Here is a 25,399-nt window from a genome sequence, read left to right on the forward strand (position 1 = left end):
AAAACCAATTGAAGAATATGTTTCATCGGTACATGCTAACCTTACATATTGCAGATCTAAGGACTTGTTGATGGCATCCCTTTGAGACACTTCTAAGATCATTTAGAATTCATTGGCATGTGCGTTTGACCTGCTTCAAGAGGGTTTTGTGTTCCCACAGACTTGTATGGGAATACAAAACCCATTTAAAGCAAACAAAAGCCCATCGACACAGCCCCTATAGTTGTTTCGTGTATATAGATTTTTCATTAAAAAAAAAAAAGCGCATCCCTTCCTCTAGCTGCCTCTCTGAAGCAACATTTACACCTAAATAATGGGTTACATACAGTGAAGGGTCATTTAATATTTGACACTATTATATCTAGTGCAGTTATACAGCTACATTTTGTTTTTGGTAAGTAATAGTCAGTTTTCTAAATCTTCGGTTTGTTCTACGCTTTATTGTAATTTTTATAGGTTGCACAATTTCTATGATGAAATCATTGTGCCCTATATACTTCCTATTTAATATTCCATTGTACCATTTGTATTCTTCATAACTTCTTGCCTTGTGGTTTTAAGGTTTCGTAGAAGGTCATACTAAAATGTTTAGGTCCTGGGGGTTTAAGGGTAGGATGTGTAGGCAACTTACATTGAAGGGGGTGCACAGGAAGAACCTCAGCAGTGTGGAAATACTCGAGTAGTCTGTTGATTACAGGGGAAATGAAGAGGTGATGCAGTAAGTGGTAAAGCTGCAGAATTTAAATAGAAGTATTAGTGACAACACCAATTGAACAAAATTGTTTTTAAAGTCAATATAGTTCACATCTGCATATTTCAGATTTGTAACTAGCTGTTCATATGTAACATTGCTGTAAACCATCTGCTATTGAATACCTGTCACCAAGCAGAAAAGTCATGCATCTGTAAATATTTCGTATCTCTTTACATCCATTGTTTTGTTGGATTGTCATGCCATCTAGGCAACGGGTCTGTTACTCTTACCAGACAATGTTCTGTAAAAGACTTTGAGTTGAGATGTGGGTAAGGTTATCTTCCCACAAAAAGCACTGTAATATTTTACACATTTTTATTGAAGTGTTAAGAGGGGGCTTGTTGTGGTAAGGCTTCATTAGAATTCGTCACGAATTGCCATTGGCTAATTAATCTCCTACATGTTAAAAGGGTTTATTCACTTAGCAATCAGAGGCCATTGATGCCTGGACCCAGGCCAAATATTATTTTAGATATAGGTGTTTATTTTTGGCAGACTGTTGTAATTTTAAAAAAAACTTTTTTTTAATGCTTGACAAACGCACAAAATGTAAAAGAAAACCTAATTGTAATTTACCATTTTATACTGGAATTGTATCCAACAAATACAATATTGAACCGATACATGTTGCTACCTTCAGGTTAGGAACCATTCTTATTTTGCTTTTCAGGGCTCTTTCACACACTGTGTCCGTCAAACGGACTCTGCTTTTTTCAGCGGGGGATCGATGCGCCGATCCCCCCGCTGAGCAGAAGGATGACAGCTGTGTCTCCGCGCTGTGTGGGGAGACACAGCTGTCAGTTCCCCATGCATCTCTAATGGGGAAATTGGATGGGAACGTACCGTCGTTCCGTTCTCATCCGATTCAATCCGCTGGACGGATGGAAAATAGGGTTTCCATCCATTCAGATTTGACGTATCGGGTCGGATGTCAGCGGACATGTCTCCACTGACATCCGATGCCCCATAGGAATGCATGGGGGGACCGTTCAGATCCGCCAAAAAAACTAACAGGCGGATCTGAACGATCCGCCTGTGTGAAAGGGGCCTCAATCATTAGTTAGATACAGACCTTGAGAGCGTAACAGCTGAAAAAAATGTTAGACTGATGATACCCCTTAAAGAGAGCACATTTAAAAAAATGCTCACCATTTTGCACTGGGGAATATTCATATACAGATTCTGGATGGGAATGAGTTAAGCTGTACAATGTGACAACAAACTTCTGAGCTTAAGAACTGGTGTGCGAACTTTTTTTTTTTTAATATGAATGTGTCTAGTATGGGCATTCAGATGTCAAATTTTATAAGGGAATATTCAAGCTGTGTTGAATTTAGTCCACGTGGCTACATCTTGGAACTTTTGGAGTTTAAACCTCATTTCCATTTAATAAAAATGCAAAATTATAATACACGTATGTCAAGGGAAAGGCCACAAGCCAACATTGGATAATATACTGTTTGTCAGCAATGCACAGCAAGACTGTTCATGTACATTAAAGTATATATAAACCCTCACCTTGTAAAACAACACATTCTGTTTAAAATAGAAATTAAAGGCAAAACATTTTGTGTGTGTGTGTGTGTGTGTGTGTGTGTGTGTGTGTATATATATATATATATATATATATATATATATATATATATACACACACATTCACACACTATATTGTCAAAAGTATTGGGACACCTGCCTTTAGACGCACATGAACTTTTAATGGTATCCCAGTCTTCGTCTGTAGGGTTTAATATTGAGTTGGCCCGCCCTTTGCAGCTATAACAGCTTAAATTTTTCTGGGAAGGCTGTCCGCAAGGCTTAGGAGAGCATCTATGGGAATGTTTGACCATTCTTCCAGAAGCGCACTGATGTGGACGAGAAGGCCTGGCTCGCAGTCTCCCCCATTCCTCCTTGCAAAACAGCTCAAGCTCAGTGAGGTTGGATGGAGAGTGTTTGTAAAGAGCAGTTTTCAGTTCTTTCCACAGATTCTTGATTAGATTCAGGTCTGGACTTTGACTAGGCCATTCTAACACCTGGATATGTTTATTTGTGAACCATTCCATTGTAGATTTTGCTTTGTTTTGGATCTTTGTCTTGTTGGAAGACAAATCTCCCAGTCTCAGGTCTTTTGCAGACTCAATCAGGTTTTTTTTTCCAGAATGGTCCTGTATTTGGCTCCATCCATCTTCTCATCAATTTTAACCATCTTCCCTGTCCCTGCTGAAGAAAATCAGGCCCAAACCATGATGCTGCCACCACCATGTTTGACAGTGGGGATGGTGTGTTCAGGGTGATGAGCTGTGTTGCTTTTAAGCCAAACATAACATTTTGCATTGTTGCCAAGAAGTACGATTTTGGTTTCATCTGACCAGAGCACCTTCTTCCACATGTTTGGTGTGTCTCCCAAGTGGCTTGTGGCAAACTTTAAACTACACTTTTTATGGATATCTTTAAGAAATGGCTTTCTTCTTGCCACTCTTCCATAAAGGCCAGATTTGTGCAGTATACGACTGATTGTTGTCCTATGGACAGAGTCTCCCACCTCAGCTGTAGATCTCTGCAGTTCATCCAGAGTGATCATGGGCCTCTTGGCTGCATCTCTGATCAGTCTTCTCCTTGTATGAGCTGAAATTTTAGAGGGACGGCCAGGTCTTCGTAGATTTGCAGTGGTCTGATACTCCCATTTCAATATTATCGCTAGCACAGTGCTCCTTGGGATGTTTAAAGCTTGGGAAATCTTTTTGTATCCAAATCCGGCTTTAAACTTCTCCACAACAGTATCTCAGACCTGCCTGGTATGTGCCTTGTTCTTCATGATGCTCTCTGCGCTTTAAACGGACCTCTGAGACTATCACAGTGCAGGTGCATTTATACAGAGAATTGATTACACACAGGTGGATTCTATTTATCATCATTAGTCATTTAGGTCAACATTGGATCATTCAGAGATCCTCACTGAACTTCTGGAGAGAGTTTGCTGCACTTAAGGGGCTAAATAATTTTGCACGCACGCCCAATTTTTCAGTTTTTTATTTAACAAAGTTTGAAATCTCCAATAAATTTTGTTCCACTTCCTGATTGTGTCCCACCTGTTGTTGATTCTTCACAAAAAATTACAGTTTTATATCTTTATCTTTGAAGCCTGAAATGTGGCAAAAGTTTGAAAAGTTTAAGGGGGCCGAATACTTTCTGTATATATGTGTGTGTGTGTGTATATATATATTAAAATTACCTTTTTGGCAGCTCACATGTTAAAAAGCCTTTGGTTTGCTGTACCCCCCCAGCCACTGTAGATATTCCGGATGTGTAGAATAAGTTCTCACCTGCTCCTCACTTTGGTTCCTCCAGCCAGCTTGTACATAAGAACAGGAAACGGGAGCCAGCAGGAGAAACCACATTGTGCAGTGGGGGTATCGGGTATTCGACTCAATCAAAGCATTGAATACCAGCAGCGACCAGGGAGCAGCAAAGCTGAGGCAGTCCCAAAAGCGAGCTGAAGGAGGGATGCCCCTGCTTGTTACTATGCAGCTACTAATTGCAAGGCAGCGGCTTAGTGTTATCAGCCAGCAATAGGAAGTGCTGTTACTAGAAGGTTCTTAAAAGTAGAATTTCAGAAATGATTTCACATGACTGACTTCCTGTGGGTCAGTGTGGTTAAAACCTATTCAACACTTGCCATAACTGTATAGACATCGGGGACATTGCAGTCATCTGTAGTAGCATTTGCTACATACAGTAAGCAGTGCCTTCTTACAGAGGAGTACAAGTGATTTTACTCTGCTACCAGACACAATACAGGTCCCTCTCAAAAAATTAGCATATTGTGATAAAGTTCATTATTTTCTATAATGTACTGATAAACATTAGACTTTCATTTATTTTAGATTAATTACACACAACTGAAGTAGTGCAAGCCTTTTATTTTAATATTGATGATTTTGGCATACAGCTCATGAAAAAAACAAAATTCCTATCTCAAAAAATTAGCATATCATGAAAAGGTTCTCTAAACGAGCTATTAACCTAATCATCTGAATCAACTAATTAACTCTAAACACCTGCAAAAGATTCCTGAGGCTTTTAAAAACTCCCAGCCTGGTTCATTACTCAAAACCGCAATTATGGGTAAGACTGCCGACCTGACTGCTGTCCAGAAGGCCATCATTGACACCCTCAAGCAAGAGGGTAAGACACAGACATTTCTGAACGAATAGGCTGTTCCCAGAGTGCTGTATCAAGGCACCTCAGTGGGAAGGAAAAAGTGTGGCAGAAAACGCTGCACAACGAGAAGAGGTGACCGGACCCTGAGGAAGATTGTGGAGAAGGACCGATTCCAGACCTTGGGGGACCTGCGGAAGCAGTGGACTGAGTCTGGAGTAGAAACATCTAGAGCCACCATGTACAGGCGTGTGCAGGAAATGGGCTACAGGTGCCGCATTCCCCAGGTCAAGCCACTTTTGAACCAGAAACAGCGGCAGAAGCGCCTGACCTGGGCTACAGAGAAGCAGCACTGGACTGTTGCTCAGTGGTCCAAAGTACTTTTTTCGGATGAAAGCAAATTTTGCATGTCATTCGGAAATCAAGGTGCCAGAGTCTGGAGGAAGACTGGGGAGAGGGAAATGCCAAAATGCCTGAAGTCCAGTGTCAAGTACCCACAGTCAGTGATGTTCTGGGGTGCCATGTCAGCCGCTGGTGTTGGTCCACTGTGTTTTATCAAGGGCAGGGTCAATGCAGCTAGCTATCAGGAGATTTTGGAGCACTTCGTGCTTCCATCTGCTGAAAAGCTTTATGGAGATGATTTCATTTTTCAGCACGACCTGGCACCTGCTCACAGTGCCAAAACCACTGGTAAATGGTTTACTAACCATGGTATTACTGTGCTCAATTGGCCTGCCAACTCTCCGGACCTGAACCCCATAGAGAATCTGTGGGATGTTGTGAAGAGAAAGTTGAGAGACGCAAGACCCAACACTCTGGATGAGCTCAAGGCCGCTATCGAAGCATCCTGGGCCTCCATAACACCTCAGCAGTGCCACGGGCTGATTGCCTCCATGCCACGCCGCATTGAAGCAGTCATTTCTGCAAAACGATTCCCGACCAAGTATTGAGTGCATAACTGAACATAATTATTTGAAGGTTGACTTTTTTTGTATTAAAAACACTTTTTTTTATTGGTCGGATTAAATATGCTAATTTTTTGAGATAGGAATTTTGTTTTTTCATGAGCTGTATGCCAAAATCATCAATATTAAAACAATAAAAGGCTTGCACTACTTCAGTTGTGTGTAATGAATCTAAAATATATGAAAGTCTAATGTTTATCAGTACATTACAGAAAATAATGAACTTTATCACAATATGCTAATTTTTTGAGAGGGACCTGTAGTACACCAGGAGCTCACACCCCTCCACCATTCAGGAACTGCCTTGTGTTTTTGTCAATTAGCAATTGTCTGGTTTAGGATAGCAACCGTTGCAGTAGATGCATGAAAATGTATTTGATTAGAAAAACTGGCTACAGTGAGACATGGTGCTGAAGTACATGTTGGGTTTGTATACATTGTAAGGGAAGACCCGTTCTACCTAAGGCTGGGTTCACACTTGTGCGATGTCAGATATTGCATGGGATTCGTATGGTATTGCTGTGCAGATCACATGCGAGGTCTGTGCGATGCAAATTCAGTCATACAAACTGGCTAAAATTCCATTCGCACAAAAATGGTGCAGGATGCTTTTTTAGTCCTCACCAGAATTGGATCGCATGGGTGTTCACACCTATGCGATCCGATTCCTTCACCATTTGACAGTTCACACTGCCATCTGTGAACCGTTCTGGGGGTGTCATTAACTTTACATTGACCACCCCAGCGGTTAGCAGATCTCTGCGTGAACCAGTGTGCGATTCAGGTTTGATGCAGGAACTGGCACTGAATCGCAGGGTTTCCCACACTGCACCAGTGTGAACCGTGACTAAATGGTATTTTGAATGCCTGTCTGGAGTTCAAATTTAAGTTGAATTCTACAGGTATATTACACAAAATAATTAGATCACTTGACAAATACACATCAATTATTGCATTTCTCTTTAAACTAGTTTAGTAAAATTTAGTTGTTTTTTACAGTGATTGTTTTTTACAGTGATTATTTTTTTTTATTTTTTTTTTTTTTACCAAAGTTTTTCCATATGCTTTTTCTTAACGACTTTTTCTATGGTTCGTTCTTCGCATATCACTTCTATTTACAGCTACTGTTCATATTTCACATACACATTGTGGTTTTCTTTAGAATGCTTCATCTGTAAGTTTAGAAAACCAAACAAAAACAGCTATATTTAGGCTTTTTTCCAGAGAAAAATGTATAATATGATTATTGTAATAGGTTCCCTATTACCTTTTGTTTAATAATTACTTTCAAAGACTTCTAAACTACCTTTCTGCCGATTTTTTTTTTTTTTTTTTTTTTTCTTTTGTTATTATTTTTAAGACTTGTCATTGCTTCTACACAGGTACGGGAACTCGTTTTGGACAACTGCAGGGCAAAAGAAGGCAAAATCGAGGGTCTAACGGCAGAGTTTGTCAATCTAGAGTTCCTCAGCCTTATAAATGTTATGTTGATGTCCGTTTCAAATCTTCCAAAATTACCCAAGTTAAAAAAGGTAAGACTTTTTTTTTCTATTTTACTCTTTATTTTAATTATTTTTTTTAAAGACTGGTACTTCAAGTTTTAATACATTAGCTTTTTAAGTAAAGTCAGAGGCATCCTCTCTCTACGTGACCGGCTGATGCAGATTAAAATTGCACATGTAGCCTATTTTACTCCCTACAGGTTACATAAAATAAATTATTCTCACTCGCCAGAGTGTTGGCGTTGTGGGGATCCCTTAGGAGATTTTTTCCCATATTTTCTGGGCTTGCCCTGCTGTTTCTGGGCTCGTGGTGGAGGTGCTGGCTATCATAAACCAATTCATATCCATCCCTTTGCAATCTTCTATGGGTGTTTGTGTATTGGGTCTGGTGGAACATATTATTCCCACTGTGGCTGAGCATACCCTGTCCAGCCTTCTTTTTCTTTTATGCCAGAAAGGCTATAGTGCTACACTGAAAAAACCCTCCCCTCCCTCATCCACCTTTTGGAAACCGCTGGTGAACAATAACTTGCCTTTCTATAAAGACACATATGCTAATAGAGGCTGCCCCAAGAAGTATGATGGGGTCTGGTCCAAATGGTTGGCTGATCCCTCTACGGCCTCTGAAATGTCTGATGAATTTAACTGCCTAACTTTTATGACATATGTATTGGTATACTATTCCCTGTATTGGTGTATAGATACAAATCCATGTTTGCAGATGTCGCACCATTCTCTGTTCCTCAGGCTCCGTTCACGTCTTGGCGTTCCGGATCGTGGGCAGAAACATAGTGATTCTGCCCGCGGTCCCAAATCACGGGGCGCCCGTGCGATGCCTGTCACTTCCAATGGCACACAAACCTGTTTTGGGCGACAGGCATCCCGCAATTCTGTTTGTGTGCTTTTAATCGCACCGTGTTTGGGGTGCCATTGGAAGTGATGGGAATCGCACAGGCATCCCGCGATTTGCCGTGATTCGGGATCCTGAACACCAAGATGTGAACAAGGCCTTGGGTGTAACCATGCATGGTGTTTTTGTTTGGACTGCATAAATCACTTCTACTTCTACGGGCTTAAACCTGTACTAGTAGGTAGCACTTGGAATTACTTTGAAGCAGTCCTTGCTATGCAGTTTGAACAGTCTGAATAAAAACACATTTAATGGAAAATAAATATTAAATAGTTAAAAATACTTAGTGGAACTTTACCCTAAGGCCCCTTTCACACAGGCGGACCGTTCAGATCCGCCTGTCCGTTTTTTTTTTTTGGCGGATCTGAATGGATGCCCCATGCATCTCTATGGGGCATCGGATGTCAGGGGAGACATGTCCGCTGACATCCGACCTGTCAAATCTGGACGGATGGAAACCCTATTTTCCATCCGTCCAGCGGATCGGATGGGATCAGGTAAGAACGGACAGAAGGTCTGTTCTCATCTGATTTCCCCATAGAGGAGAGCGGGGACCTGACAGCTCTGTCTCCGCACACAGTGCGGAGACAGAGCTGCCACCTGCCTGATCAGCGGATCGATCCCCCGCTGAGAAAAACTGAGTCCGCCCACAGACTCCCCTGTGTGAAAGGGGCCTAAAAGAGAAGCTCTGCTTTATTCCCCTTATGCCCCCCCCCCCCTCTCTCCCACTTTTTAGAGGTTTGTTTTTGAGTACCTAGACTTGACAGGTACCCGCTCCAACCTCCCAGGCGATTGGAGTGGAAGTTTGGATGTGAAGTTATGAATCCCCGCCGGCCAGCTTATGTACAAATAGAAGGCTGCGGGATAATGTCATCGTGCGGTGGTAGTGCTACCGATGCAAAATTACACATTTTGTGTACTAACATCACCTGGGGAGTTCAGGAGGGCAAAGTAGCAAAATATGGCCCAGTTATTCTCAAATGCGACAATGCTGGGCTCGGGTACCTGTTCAACTTGACGCTTGTGCTTATTTGTAGTCTATCTGCGCATCACTGTGTCCTGTATTTGTTTCAAATTCATGCATAATTTATTTAGTATAAGTAAAAATGTGCATGCTGGTCTTTTAAAGCATGTATGGAAACTTGTGCTTTTCTGCACCTAAAAACAGTTGGCTCAAAAGGTTAACTGCCTCCTACCTCCTGTACAGAACCCACACCAGATTGTGTGAATGGAGCCCTAAGCTGCATATTGGAGAAACTATTTAGGTATAGATAGCAAACTGACCTCAATTTTTGTGTTTATGAACCAACAAAGGCTGTATTGATGATATAAACATTGTGTTTTTTACCCTAAGCTTATCTTTTTTACCATACACAATTTGAGCTAACGTAGGCTGTTAACCGCAACAAGATTTTTTTGAAAATCTTAGAGGTGGCAAAAAATTCAGCCGGTTTTCATTTGATGCACCTGTGTGTTGTACTGCCTAATTATTGTATTAAGGTGTCAACCGTTTTACAAAATTTTGAACTTTTTCTTTGGATAACCTCACTGTGCTTCAGGAGGGATAGGCATAGTTCAGTAAAGCAAACAAAAAAATGGCTGCAAATCTTCCTATTCTTAATAAAATGTTCTGGCTACAGATGAGCTTCAATTCTGACTCGTTACTATAGTTTACACTTTTTTCTTGTGTGGGCCTGTTAGGGAGATTTTTCCATCCTATTTTGACAGTTGTAACTTTACAAGGTGTCCCTGTTGAGATTTCCCCTCACCCTTTGATTAGGGTGCTGTATGATTTTTGTTTTTCTGTCCCTTTCTGCTCCAGTGCAGTAAAATACTTGATAGAGGTTTTAACCCTTCCCTTGGTGACAGTCACCAAGAGGATGAGTAAATTGGTTCCAACCATCTCACTAAAAAGCAAAAAAACAAAAAAAAAAACATTGCTTGGAGTTTCGTTTTAGTATTCGGCCTGGCCAGCAGCTAATACACAACTTAGTGCACCGAATGGAAATTGTGGTACCGTAACCGAAAATTCAGGATGCACTTAACCAAAAATAATTTTTTTTTTTTTTTTTAAATATATAGTATTCAACTTTTTAATTATTATACATTTAAAAGAATTTGAATTTGTCAGTCATTATCGGCACCTTTTTTTAGCGCAAGAAAAGGTCAAGTAAAATGTATCCCTTTAAATTGTATGTATGTCTTCACACTGGTCTCATGCACTTCCGTTGTTGTGTTAAAAATCTTGCTTGATGCATTTTTGGTCAGTTTAAAAAAGCTGCACCAAAAACGCACCTCCCCATTCAAATGCATAAAAAACACAGCAAGAACGCACCTCCCTGTTGAAATGCATTGAAAACACAGCAAGGACACATCATAAAAGAACCTGTTTTGCCTTTTTGGTGCAGTTTTTGAGTCGCATGACCTATGAAAAACACACCATAAGCACAGTAAAATCATGACAAAATCGTGTGCTTGTATCGACAGATTATTTTTCGGCTGCCAAAATTTCGGTGCATCTCTACTTCTGTATATAGCTCTGATTATTTTTGTTTTGAGCATACTATAGTAGTATCAGAAATATACTACAGATGTTGATCAAAGATTTTTTTTCTTTTTTTTTTTTTTTTTTTTCTTGGCACATTTGTCGGGAAGGGCTTTCTTTTTCACACAAACTTTTTGGAAAATGATTTGCGCCTGCTTCTTATCTCAGATTAAACTTTGTTCCAGTGTTCCTCTTCTTCAGTTTCTCTCCCCCACTCATCTAATGTGACCCCGGTACTGACGGAGAGGGGCATGGAAGGGACAAACAAGAATTCTGTGTAGATTCTCAATGTGGGATTGCATTTAGCAAATTCTCAGACACCCAAGAAATTCTACACCACTCATTTTTTTTAAGATAGGCCACAGCCAATATATATATTTTTTATAAAAAAAAAATACTATAGATCAACAAGCGATTTTTAACAAATCCATAACTCGATCAAACATAAATAAAAACCACTCCACTGTTGTTCCTTTATAAATTTATCAAGGACTGTCCCTAGATAGACAGGGGGGTTGTAAACCAACAGCCACCCTGTCTAAAAAAAACTTCACAATCTGCAACCATCTCTGTGCATGTCTGCAAATCTTTATTTAGGATGTCTTGTCCTATTTCCGAAAGGTGATCTCCGTCCTCCGTATAGAGGCCCGGTATTCCACCTTCCAGTTCCTGGTGCCTACATACCATAACCTGGCAACATCATATTTTCTATGGCTCTGTTAATCCGCTTCCTAAACTTCTCAAGAGGTTCCAACATAATATAATCAAACCAACGAATATGAGGAATGATCTCGTCTTTTATGTGATTATTTTTTTTTTTTTTCTCATAGATCATAGTACCTTCAATTTCAGCTACCTGCCTGAGACTGTTCACCAGACACCTGTGCTAGATTTATCAATAGATTAATACCTGTTAGATTCTAAGAAGTAGTCAGGGGTATGTTTTATTTTGTGTAGTGCATTTATGAGCATCAGAAATGTATGCATTGAGCTGCAGTAGTATGGGTAATCTGCCATAAAATTTTCCTCCTTTTTTTGCACTGCCTTGCTATGTAAGAAAGATGATAAATGTTCCTCTTTTTACACGGTATTGACTGCACTGTACATGCAGATAAACTTATAAATATTGTGAATGTGTGTCATAGAATATATGAATAAAAAAATACCTGCTAGCTCAGAAGAGGTTTCAGGGCTTGTGAACACACACTCCATAACAAAGCATTTCAGTGTATGTTTGTAACTTGCTTAGGTGCCCAGAGTACAAAAAAGTGTATTGAGCCAAATGGTAGAAATTGACTATTGCCCATCATGGTTTGACAGGGTCAAATGCATATATTTGCATCATTACTTAAAAACCCCTTGATGCCAACCTCACCCCGAATATGCAACCCCCCCATTAGACTGGGCTTTTTTCCGTGGGGCCGAATATTTGCTTGTCTCCCTTTGTGCTGAGAGCACGCCCCCAGCACAGAATCTGGGGTTTCACCAAGAGCCCTGGGCCCCATACTAACAATCAGGATCCGGAACTTCCGATTCTGGGTCACCTGATCGCTGTGATAGCCTCTGATTTGACAACCAGTTATCAGTCACAGTGAAGCCCATCCTCATGTTTTCTTTTTCTGTGAATGGAGAAGAGAGCTACATCGTATCTCACTCGTTCCTTGCAGAGCGAGGAAAATAAGTGTATAAAAAAAAAAAAATAGTAAAATACCTGGATCAAGGCCAGTGTCAGCATTAGGCTACATTCACACCTGAGCGTAGCGTTTTTGCACGTTTTTTGCCGCGATTTTTACCGCGATTTTACAGGCGTTTTTTGTGCAGGCGTTTTTAGATTGAATAGAAACCAATGGAAAACGCCTGTAATCTGCCCAAAAAGAAGCTCATGTACTTTTTTGAGCGTTGGGCGTTTTGCTTACAGCGTCAAAACGCTCAGATGTGAACAGGGGCCATTGAAATGAATAGGATTTGTCTTGTTGGGCGTTTTGAGAGCTGATCCTAGAGCAGAAAAACTCCCCAAAAACGCCCCAAAACGCCTACATGTGAACGGAGCCTTAGTGTTTTTGGTCACTGTCAAAGGTTAGGGTCAATATTTTTGGACAGGATTTATTTATTTTTTTTAATTGGTGTCTGTGTTTTAGGCTGCATTTACATGTCAGCTTATAATCGCGGGCAGAACCGCCGCGGTTCCGCCCGCGATTCGGAGATTTATTGCAAATCGCGGGACGCCTAGCGTTGCCCGTTGATTTGCAATAGCCCCCCAAACGCCGAGCGATGTTGCCGCGATTTACGCCCGCCGAATCGCGGCAACATCGCGCAAACAAAATCGCGGGACGCAATACGCTCCAAAAAAGTACAAGAGCTTCTTTGGAGCGTATTGCGTCCCGCGATTTTGTTTGCGCGATGTTGCCGCGATTCGGCGGGCGTAAATCGCGGCAACATCGCTCGGTGTTTGGGGGGCTATTGCAAATCAACGGGCAACGCTAGGCGTCCCGCGATTTGCAATAAATCTCTGAATCGCGGGCGGAACCGCGGCGGTTCTGCCCGCGATTATAAGCTGACATGTGAATGCAGCCTTAGGTAGGATAAAAAAGAAAAATGTGTTTCTGGACTTTACTACAGGTACAAACAACAACTAACGTACACGTATGCGGTATTGCTGCAATTGTCAGGCACAGAATTTATTTTGGGTTGTTTTTTAGCGAAAGGTTATGGTAGTAGCAAGAAATATATACAGCTAAATGTAAAAATTTTTACTATTTTGGGCCAGTTTTCCTTTGAAAAAATCAGAATATATCCATTACCATTTACCACTAAATAAAGCCCAATTTGTCTTGGAAAAAAAAAAACAAGGTATAATCCACCTGGATGCACAAAGTAGTTGTGATGATATGTACGGTTTTACTAACACATGTCAAAGTTGCAAAATTGTGCTTGGGCATTAGGATTTGTTTTACCCTTAGGCGTGAAGTGTTTAAAGTAATATTCTTGATGCAATCTTTACAGTTTTTAATGGTCACCTTTTACAAATGACAATTCTTTTTGCTTTCTCATTCCTGTGTTTTAGCTTGAACTAAGTGACAACAGGATTTCTGGCGGTCTAGATGTACTAGCAGAGAAGCTCCCAAACCTCACACATCTAAATCTCAGTGGAAATAAATTAAAAGATATTAGCACCTTGGAACCTTTGGTAAGTAGTGTATTTGGTCTAGAGCTCTGTATAATTTATAGCACTTGTGATGGAAACATGCTGAACTATAGTGCCTTTCCTATTATTATTGTGGTGTTTCTTTATCATGTAGTTAAAAGAAGTGAATGCCCTAAGAGGACATATTTTTGATTAATTTATAATGTATTACAGTTACAAGGCCTCATGCACACTGGATGTTTAGCCCCAGTGCATGAGAGACCAGCATTTAGGTGTAGGCAGAAGGCACAGGCGCACTGTCAAACTCTGAGAGGCTGTAAGCTGCTTCAGTTCACAAAGCATAAAGTAGTACTAACATTTAGGACAGTATGCGTCCAGGGACGAATTCCTAGAATCCAAGAAGTCTGCAATCTGGGCATTCTTTTCTGGGTGCATACTGCTCTAAACGTTAATACTGCTTGCTGCCCCATCCAGCTGCAGCAGATTTCAGCACCTTATAGAAGCAATAGAGGCTAACGGCAGCCTGTGCCTCTTGATTGAATGCTGGAGCCTTGTGCATCAAGGCTAAACACCCAGTGTGCATGGGGCCTTAAAGTGATACTAAGTACACATTTTAATTTACATTGTCCCTTCTATTTCTGTATGTATGGCACTGTAACTATTTAAAAAATAAAACAACCCTTTTCTCTTTTCTTTTTCGTTTGACGGACACAGCTCCTGATATTCATAACCATTGGGTTATACTGCCACCTACACGAGTAGGACACTAGGCAGAAAATAATTCTGGCTACACCCAGGGGCATTCCCAGGAGGTATACTCCCCCCCCCCCCCCCCCCTCTCTGCTATAGCTTTTTTTCTGCCTAGTCAGAAGTAAGGACCTATTTCCTTGCTGGGATTTTTGGCCCTGGCAAAAAAGTTTTAGATAGAATTTTTTTTTCTCCTGGATTTGTTCCAGTGAGATCTACAATCAACTGCCGGACTGGGCAATGGGCTGGATAATCTAGATCCAATGGTCACCCCAGTCTGGCCATCGATCGCGCACAGTCCTCAGCTCCGCACTAGGTTGCCCGCGACATAGCCCCATTGGGACAGGGGCTGACCTACAAGTTAAACGCCTCGTGAGGTCTCATTCGACTGGGTCTGGGCCCAAGTCGCAGCGTTCCTCCTGGCTGACAGCCCCCCATTTTGATAGAAAGGGGTTCTGTCTGGAGCGGTGCCCGTCTGGTTCCTGGTATGGTGAGTAGCAGACCCCCCTCTCCCACTGGAGGGTTTTGGGGTGGATGTGGGCCCCTCCTTGGGATGGTCGGACCCCTGGGTTCCCCTCCTTCCCGCAACACCCCCCCCCCCCCCCCCCGCCAAGTCCCTCATCCTGCCTCCCTCAATGCTGGGGCTATTTTGGTGGTCTGGCCACTTTCCTGGGTTGGGGCAGGGCGCTAACTGGCGATGGGGGCCAGGGGGTGCGCCGGCGGCGACTGGATGATCAATTGTTCGGAGGGGGGTTTTTACCTTGTGGCGGCTCCTGCCAGGGCCCCCTTTCCTGCCTGGATCTGTCCTTGAGGCCTGGTCTCCCTCCTGGGTCCCTGTAAGCCTCGTGGGGCAACCATTTTGTTTCAGCCTGTGTTTCTATACACGTGGCCAATTTTGTATAGTCTGGCAGCCATTTTCTTGTGGTTAGCCATTGAAAATAGCGGCGGCCATGACAGTTGATCCCTGTGGGTGTTGTTTTTGATGCCCGGAGCCCCTTCTCATCCCCTGGTGCTGACTCTTGGATCGTTTTACCTCCTGATCGCCGCACTTGTAGTTCAGATTATCCTGGTGGCTGTAGGTGATTGTCTCTGTGGTTGGTGAGTCTGGTGGGGTCCTCTCCCTCTCTGCTGAGGATCGCTTGGTCCTTTGTGCCTGGCGACCAGGTTGTGTTTTTTGCGGGGTCCCCCTGGTGACTCATGGTGTTTTTGGAGCACATTTCCCCTCTCTGAGGCTGTGGGGCCCTCCGGTTCCCAACCATCCGTCCATGCATTAACAATGTTTCTGGAGTCCCTTGTTTCCCGGGTGGAGGGGGCTTGCCGGCTACGGGCTAGCAAAAAGCACCCCCTGCCTCATTGGTAGCATCAGATCCTGAATCTGATTTGGCCGCCGCTGACGTGGGTCACCCTGCTGGGTCTGCAACCACGCATCCTCTGATAGTGAGGATGATTGCTCCACTTCTGCGATCGTGCACAAAAACGTGCTGGTGGATGCACTGATTGTAGCTGTGCATGAGACCCTGAAGATGGAGGACGCAGCTGAAGCTGCGACAGAGGCTCAAGTACCCTTTGGCTCTCACAAGCCATCCAGAGCGGCAAAGGTGTTTCCTTTCCCTGCCTATTTGGACAGCATTGTCACTAAAGAGTCCCTGTGGGGTCCCAAAGCGCTTTACTAGGGGTTACCCCTTTGAGGAGTCTCTTCTTAAGACGTGAACTGTACCACTGGTGGTTGACCCTCCGTTCCCAGATTAAACAAGGCAACCATGATTCCGGCAGAAGAGTACCCGGCCTATAAGGATCCGGCTGACCGGGCGGCAGAGGCTGTGGCACGCCATATGTACACTCTGGCTGGTTCGGCAATGAGGCCGGTATTTACCATTGTCCTAGTGTTGCAAACTCTGACTGAGTGGGCTAACCACTTACCCTGTGACCATGAGGGGCAACAGCTCCCCCCTGCCTTTGCCGAGCTGGTGGACCAGCTGGTCCAGGGGGCTGCAGTTTTTCTGTGATGCCTCTTTCTTCCGCAGGCTACTAAGGGCAAGGAACCTCGTCGTAGGGATCGTGGTACTGGGCTACTTGGACAATCTCCTTCTGCGAGCAGTCTCCCTCTGCTCTGGTGGATAACCTGGAGATCATAATACGAACTCTGCGGGAGTTTGGCGGCATTCTGAATTTCCAGAGGTCTGCTCTGGTTCCGTCCACAAAGCTGGACTTTCTGGGCCTGACTCTGGGCTCAGCCTTAGCAAGAACGCTCCTTCCTCTGGACAAACTCCAGAAATTGCAGGCTGCAATACGCCTCCTGCTGTCCAACAAATGGTCATCCCTCCGGGCATGGGCCTGATGGTGTCTACCTTTTCTGAGGCAGTTCCATTTGCACAGTTCCATACGAGGTCCCTGCAAAGGGAAACTATGACCACATGGGACAAGACTCCGCAGTCTCTGGGCAATCCGATCCAGCTGAGTCGGGTACGAAGGAGTCCCTGATATGGTGGCTTCATTCTCCGGCCCTTCGGCTGGGAAAATCCTTCCTCCCTTGTATTGGACAGTGGTCACCACAGATGCCAGCCTGTGCGGCTGGGGAGGTGTCCTTGGCAAGCCTTCTGCTCCAGGGGATCTGGTGTCCGGCTGGGGAGGTGTCCTTGTCGAGCCTTCTGCTCAGGGGATCTGGACGCTGGAAGAGTCCAGACTACCCATCAATGTCTTGGAACTCCGAGCGATCAGACTGTGTCTTCGTCTTCAGGGTTGTCCAGTGCCCATTCAATCGGACATATGTCAATCATCAAGGGGAAGTAAGAATTGTCCTGGCGGCTCTGGAGGTAGCCGGCATTCTAAGGTGGGCAGAACAGTTTGTTTTAGCCCTCTCCGCCGTACACGTTCCCGGGGTGGAAAATTGGCAGGCGAATTATCTCAGCAGGCGTTGGGACGACCGGAAGTGGTCCCTTCATTCGGAGGTGTTTCATCAGCTGTGTCTCCAGTTGGGCACCCTCCAGGTGGATCTGTTGGCGTCTCGGCTCAACAGAATGGTGCAGAGGTTTGTGGCTTGGTCAAGGGATCCTCTGGCTGACTCCACAGACTCACTGGTAGTTCCGTGGGGTCAGTATCGTCTTAATAACGCTTTCCCTCCTCTCAAACTTCTGCAAAGACTTCTACGCAGGATCCTGTCATTCACCTTACCTGGTGATTCACAGGGATAAGGTGGTTCTTCGCCCCGGTCTGTCGTTCCTTCCAAAGGTTGTCTCTGATTTTCATTTGAATGAAGACCTTGTGTTGCCTTCCCTGTGTCCCAGGCCTAAACATCTGAAGGAAATGGCCTTGCATGTCTTGGATGTGGTCCGGGCAGTTAGGGGGTACCTGGCAGCTAGGGAGTCTTTCAGGAAGTCAGACTCTTTGTGCTCATGGATTGACCTTGAAAAGGGTTGTCCGCTTCCTCTGTGACCATTTCCTGATGGTTTCGACAGACGTGGGTTCAGGCCTATTCCATTAGGGCAAAGAAGAAATGACTCCTGCGCCTGAGGGGTTGCCTTAGGGTGGGTATCCTGAGAATGCGATTCAGGTTTAATAGACGTCCCGGCTGTGCTGTCACTCTCAACAGGTCGTGGTAACCCCAACAGTCTCAAGAAAAGGATCGGACAGAGGGCACAAAAGCCTAGCGCATTATCTTTAAAACAATTTATTAAAATTAAATGATATACACATTATACTCACAAAACAAATGTGAAACACGGGCAAACATATGCAATAAAGGACCACCAAGAATCTCCACTGAGCATCCTCTGCTGGTGCAGGCCGTGGTGGGATGTGGACCTCTAAAGAACCGCTTACGCGTTTCAGGATGTCCCCCCTTCATCAAAGCTGGTTGGAGGTGTGCGTGGTGGGGCTTTTTGCATTCTAAAGAGGTCACTTGATAAACCACATATGCTCTACCCATTGATGGGCGGGTCACAACAAATAAATAACAGTATCATAAAAAACATTAATATTGTGACCTCCATAACAAAAACATTCCAAACTTGCAAAATTAGCAAGATGGAACAAAACAGAACCAAATAAAATATAGCCCTGTTACATTGTGCGCTCAGTAGAATGCCATCCAGGTGTAGCTGCAGGGACAGAATGCAATATTCCGTGGTTTATTGCTGGCTTTCCAATATATATTTTAGATTAGATGTTTATCCTGACTTAGCTGAACTGTATTCAGGCTCCATATATAAGAAGAGCTAGGTCGGAGCATACTATGATCTAAAGGGCCCAACTCTAATGTATGTGTGGATCGCCGGTTCCGCCATCCTGGGCACTTCCTGCGTTCCAGGACCCAGAAGTAAAATCTCCATCATAACCGGAAGTGATGCGAGTGGAGACGGGTCCTTGAACGCAGGAAGCCCTTTAGATAATAGAATGCTCCGACCTAGCTCTTCTTATATATGGAGCCTGAATACAGTTCAGCTAAGTCAGGATAAACATCTAATCTAAAATATATATGGAAAGCCAGCAATAAACCACAAAATATTGCATTCTGTCCCTGCAGCTACACCTGGATGGCATCTACCGAGCGCACAATGTAACAGGGCTATATTTTATTTGGTTGTTTTGTTCTGTTTATCTTGCTAATTTTGCAAGTTTGGAATCCTGTTGTTTAGCCTTGGGGAATTTTTTTGTTGTTCCCACCCCTCATGTTTAACACTGCTTTGGGACATCCCAATGGTTAAGAAGATCGGGCGCTGTGTCTGTCAATGAACGAAAAAGAAAATGGGATTTTTGACTTACTGTAAAATTCATTTCTCTGATGTTCATTGACGGACACAGTACCCACCCCTCTGTGAAGTTATAATTCTCCTGACACAGCTTGTAACAAAACTGAGTGGCTATAGCAGAGAGAGGGAGTGTACCCCCTGGGACTACCCATGGGTGTAGCCAGAATTAATTTTCTGCCTAGTGTCCTACTTCTGTAGGGGGGAAGTATAACCCAATAGGTATGAATATCAGGAGCTGTGTCCATCAATTCACTTCGGCGAAAAGGATTTTACGGTAAGACAAATCTAATCAATATACAACTTTCACATGACCCAGATCTTTCCCAGCCTGTCTGCAGGGAAACAAGCAGGAGGAGCTTTTAGTCCTCTGCTGCTGGTCACATGTTCAAACAAAACACAAAAAAACCAACCTTTGGAATACAGAGTAAAAATTATTACTATCAAACTGTTTTAAATTGCCCTACAAATATATTTTTGAAATCAAAAATGTATTTTTTTTTTTTAGCAATAACATCATGTGGGTGGATTTCTGACAGTCATAGTTTGTATCCCACCCCTCCAGCCTGTCTTGGAAAAAGAGGGAGGTGAAGCCACCATTAATCTACATGCAATATCCTGCCCCCGTTGTGTTTGGCTGGTTAGTGGGCATGGAGGAGGATGGTGGTAGTGGGCTGTCATTTTTTACCACTGTATATACACACACGTGTGACTCTTATAGTCACAGGGATGGGCTGCTCAGATGTGATGGGGAGAAAATGCTCAGCATAGAAACCCACAGAAAAATGAGCATGTGCATAGTTGCGACCACAGCTGCAAATTCTTTAGCTGAATATGAAAAGTATGTAATGCACCATTTGATAGTGGTTTTTTTTTTTTTTTGTTTTTCAAATATGGGTTTAGTGACACTTTTTGTCATATTTACTTTCAAATCTCTTCAATTGCCACATACATACATTATTATGTTCTGTTTAGAGATTTCCTTATAGCTAGTTAAAATATGGTGATTATCAAGAAAAGCAAATAGTCGATCAGTATGCAATTATAAGTTTGTATAATATCCAAATTTAAAGAAGGTAAGGGTTTGTTTTATAGGTCCCTGGTTATGTAAGTGCTTTTTAGAATATCATCCTTAGCAACAGGGGATTGATATCCCCCTAACAACTGAAAGCATGCCCAATCCAGAAGTTCTGAATATTTCACTTGGAAGATACCCTACTGTGCTTACTCTGAATACTAATCCCAAATATATTAATCTATCCTGAAGTGTAGTGTTTTATTACTAAAATGCATTTCAAAACTAAGGGCTTGTTTTACGTGGTTGTCTGCAGTCCTGTCATTCCTCTTGCCCACGCATATTTGGGCGGGAAAAAAAGAAGGGAGACCAGGGATGGAAGAAAGACTTTGCAGAGTATAAAATGTATGGAGAACAGTAGCTCTCTGTGCATGAAGGCATGCTCTGTGCACACACAGCATATGAGCAACAAACTCAAGAGGGTTAGAGTAGTGTGCAAAAATTACAGCATTAAAAGTACAAAAAAAAAATTTGGCAGGTAAAAAAGGAGATAAAGCTCAAATTTTGGCTGCAGAGTTTACAGATCCAAAAAAAAAAAAAACCCTTTTCCTAAAATCATGCAGCCTGTAAAAAAAATTGACAAAGAGCTCCAATCTTTTTTATTTACTTAGTCATTTTGGTAAAGTAAAATTGTTAAGAATGATGTATATGTATTTAACATTTATTTTTTATTTTTTTTTTATTGAATCTTTCCTAAATCGTTCTCCCATTTGGCCATGCTTACATGGCCTGATGTCGCTTTCCTGTCTACCCACCCCCATTTTGCATGTTATGCACACCATATCAACCCTAATGGCAAAACATCAACTTGTGCACCCCCCACATAAATAATAAAAATAATTCTTTCGTTCATTGACTGACACAGCTCCTTATCTTCTTGACAGTTGGTTATACTGCCCCCTACAGGAGTAGGACACTAGGCAGGAAAAAACTTGACTATGCCTATGGGGCAGTCCCAGGGGGTATATTCCCACTCTCAGCTATAGGATGTCAGTTTTTTCTGCCCTGGTAGGAGTAAGGACCTAGTTCCTTGCTGGGATCTCTGGTCCTGGCAATTTTTTTTCCGTTTTAAATTGAATTTTTTTTTTCCTAGCTTTGTTGTTTTGTTTCTGTGAGAATCTACTATTAACTGCCGGACTGGGCGACGGACTGGATAATCTAGAGCCAGAAGGTCCCCCCCCGGTCTGGCCAGCGAGCCTGCCCAAGTCTCAGCTCCGTGCTAGGCCGCCTGCGACATAGCCCCACTGGACGAGTGCTGGCCTGCGAGTTAAATGTCTCACGAGGGCACATAAGACCTGGCCTGGGTCTGAGTCGCAGAGTTCCTTCTGGCCGACAGCCATCCCTATTCTGATAGAGCGGTGGTCTGTCAGGAGTGGTGCCCACCCTGTTCCTGGTATGGTAAGTAGCTGTCCCCTCCCTCTAACCCTGGAGGTTTTTGGGGTGGACATGGGCCCCTCTCGGGGATGGTCTCGATATTATGTTTAATATGTTTTTTGGTGCATGTTAATCACGTGATTTTATATCCGTGATTTTATGAATTTATGATTAGATTTTGTTAAGTGCTGCACAGTTTTCATATATTTATTTTTGAGGTTTTGATTTGACCTTTTAGTGTTCAGCTGCTATTGTTTTATTAGTGTGGATTGTGCGCTCAATAATATTTTAACTTGCTGGTGCTGTAAGTGCCTGATCGGTGGTGATGAGTCTTTGTGCCATTTTCTCTCCCTCTCTCTGCTATAGCAGCGGTAGTGCTCTGTGCTGGGCCCTGTGGTACCGCCAGCGCAATGGGAGTGCCTCTGGCAGTGTTTTACACCTCTCAGAAGCTGCAGGGCTCTCCGGGTTTCACCAATCCCTGACTGCACTGACGGCGGACCTGGAGTCTTTAGTGTCCATGGTGGATTTGGTCCTGGGAAAAGGGGCTAGCAAAAAGCATCCCCTGCCTTCCCCTGCTTCATCTGTCTCCTAAGATCCTGTATCTGATTCGGCTCCTTTAGCCATTCATGAAAAGGCACTGGTGGATGCCCTGATTGTGTCAGTGCCTGAAACTCTAAAGATGAAGGATGCGGCTGATGCTGTGTCGGAGGCTCCTGTCCTTTTTGGCACCCACAGGCCCTCCAAGGCGGGTAGGGTGTTCCCTTCCCTGCTTACTTTGATAATATTGTTACTAATCTGTAGGGTTGTACAAAACGCACTTTTGCTGTTCCTAAGTGTTTTGTGATGCGGTATCCTTATGAGGATTCCTTGCTTAAAAAGTGGACGGTCCCACCTGTAATGAACTCATTGATTTTCCAGGTAAAAAAAAGCCACCTTACTTTCAGTTGAGCAGTTCCCCGCCTTTAAAGATCCGGTTAATAGGAGGTCGGAGGCTCTGACCCGCCATATGTTCACTGTGGCTGGTTTGGCACTTGAGCTGGTATTTACTATTGCCCTGGTTTCGCAAACTCTGAATGAGTGGGCTAAACTTCTACCCCGGGACCTGGAGGGGGAACAGCTTCTCCCTGCCTTTGTGGAGCTGGCAGTACAATGGTCCAGGGGCTACAGTTTGTCTGTGATGCCTCTTTGGATGCGGCTCCCTTGATTTCCAGACTCTGTCTCGGCAGTGGTCCTTCGGCGTATTATTTTGCTGAAATGCTGGTCTGCGGATCCGACTTCGAAGAAGGCCTTAGCTGATCTCCTATTTGGGAGGGGGGATCACCTGTTTGGAGCTTCCTTTGATGACCTCATCAAGGGCCTCACAGGGGGAAGAGTACTCTTCTTCCGCAGGCTTCCAAGGGCAAGGAGCCCCGCCGTAGATGGGGGGCCATTCTTCTTGGCTCATAAGAGACCTTTTTGTCCCTCAGGGTCCCAAGACAAGGGATCTAAGCCCTTCATAGCCTCCACTGGAGTTTCCAGGAGGACCTGGTCTGGCAAGTCTTGTGCAGGCTCCTCCAGACCTGCGAACCAGTGGGTTCACAAAGACTTTCAGTCTGGATACAAGATTGAGTTTTGGTCTTATCCTCTGGAAAGGTTCTTCCCTTCCAACCTGCGCTTGTGGGGTTTCTTTTGGGCGGTGCAAGAATTGTTACTTCAAGGGGTTATTGTCCCGGTTCCGACTTGGGAACGTTTTTAGGGGTTTTACTCAAACCGGTTTACAGTTCCCAGGAAGGAACGCAAGGTACGTCCAATTCTGGACCTCAAGGCGCTGAACTGCTTTGTGCGGGTGCAGTAGTTCAGAATAGTCCATTTGCACAGTAGTGACATCTCTACATCCAGGGGTATTTTCTAATTTCTATCAACATCAAGAACACTTATTCCAATATGTGCTGGTCACCAGTGCGACCTCTGCTTTGTCGTGGGCGAGGAGCATTATCAGTTTGTGGCGTTACCCTTTTGGTCTCGCCTTGGGTCTTCACGAAAGTGTTGGCCCTGGTACTAGCATTGTTGCGTCAGCGGGGGATCATGGTACTGGGGTACCTGGACGATCTTCCTTCTGCGTGAGGCGTCTCCGACTGCTCTGATGGACAACTTGGAGATTACTTTGCGAACTGTAAAGGAGTTAGGTTGGATTCTGAACCTCCAGAAGTCTGCTCTGGTTCCGTCCATGAGGCTGGACTATCTGGGTCTGACTCTGGACTTGGCCATAGCCACAGTGTTTCTTCCTCAAGAAAAACTCCAGAAATTGTAGGAGGCAATCCTAGCTTTTGTTGTCCAGAAGATGGTCTTCCTTCCAGGCTTGCATGCTGGTGCTGGGCCTGATTGTGTCTACCTTTTGCACAATTTCACACGAGATCTCTGCAAAGAGAGATCCTGCCAAAATGGAACAAGAATCCTCAGACTCTAGACAATTTGATCCTGTTGAGCCGCGGTGCAAGATGGTCCCTGATCTGGTGGCTTTGTTCTCCAGCACTTCGACAGGGAAAATCCTTTCTCCCCTTTATCCTGGACGGTTCTCGCCACGGATGCCAGCTTTTCTTCCAGAGTCCAGACTGATGATCAATGTACTGGAACTCTGAGCGATCAGACTTTGTCTGGATCATTTGACAGTTCCCCTTCAGGGGTGTCCGGTACACATTCAATCGGACAATGCCACAGCCATGGCATATGTCAATCACTAAGGGGGCACAAGAAGTGCCCTGGTGGTTTAGAAGGTAGCCGGTATTCTAAGGTGGGCAGAACGATTAGTTCCAGCTCTCTACTGTACACATTCCAGGGGTGAAAAATTGGCAAGCGGACAGGTGTTGGACCAGGGGGAATAGTTGTTTTATCCGGAGGGGTTTCATCAGTTATGCCTTCATTGGGGTACTCCTGAGGTTGACCTGTTGGCCTCTCGTCTCAACAGGAAGGTACAGAGGATTGTGGCATGGTCTTGGGACCCTCTAGCCAATGCCACAGATGCCCTAGTGGCTCCTTGGAGTCAGTATCCTCTGATTTACACATCCCCCCCCCCCCCCCAACTTCTGTCAAGACTCCTGCGCAGGATCGAGGCAGAAGGGATTCCTGGTCATTCTAGTGGCTCCAGACTAGCCTCGCCGGTCTTGATATGCCGATCTGGTACAGGTGGTCGCCGATGCTCCTTGGAGACTCCCTCTCAGAGAAAATCTGTTGTCCCAAGGACCAATCTTCCATCCTGCTTTACGGTTGCTGGCTTTAACAGCTTGGCTGTTAAAAGCCAGGTGCTGCATGATTGAGGTTTGTCTGAATCGGTGATTCCTACGCTGTTAAAAGCTAGAAAATCTACCTTCTAGGAAGATCTTCCATCGTACTTGGAAGACATACATTGCGTGGTGTGAGTCTCTTGGGGTTCACCCTCGCTCCTTTTCGGTGGTTCAGATATTGGCTTTTCTTCAATGGGGAGTTGAGCAGCGCCTGACCTTGAA

At 44.0% G+C, this 25,399-nt stretch overlaps 1 protein-coding gene across 1 annotated transcript in view; it reads left to right on the forward strand.

Moving 5' to 3' along the window:
* Positions 1-25,399, forward strand: part of ANP32B (acidic nuclear phosphoprotein 32 family member B) — a 74,436-nt gene that overhangs the window by 24,045 nt on the left and 24,992 nt on the right. The window contains exons 2-3 of the mRNA XM_082263539.1: positions 7,257-7,406; positions 13,896-14,018. Of these exons, the coding sequence (XP_082119665.1) occupies positions 7,257-7,406; positions 13,896-14,018 (273 nt within the window). The remainder of the gene's footprint in view (positions 1-7,256; positions 7,407-13,895; positions 14,019-25,399) is intronic.

Source organism: Pelophylax lessonae (genome assembly GCF_965119305.1).
Source record: "Pelophylax lessonae genome assembly, chromosome: 1".
NCBI lineage: Eukaryota > Metazoa > Chordata > Amphibia > Anura > Ranidae > Pelophylax > Pelophylax lessonae.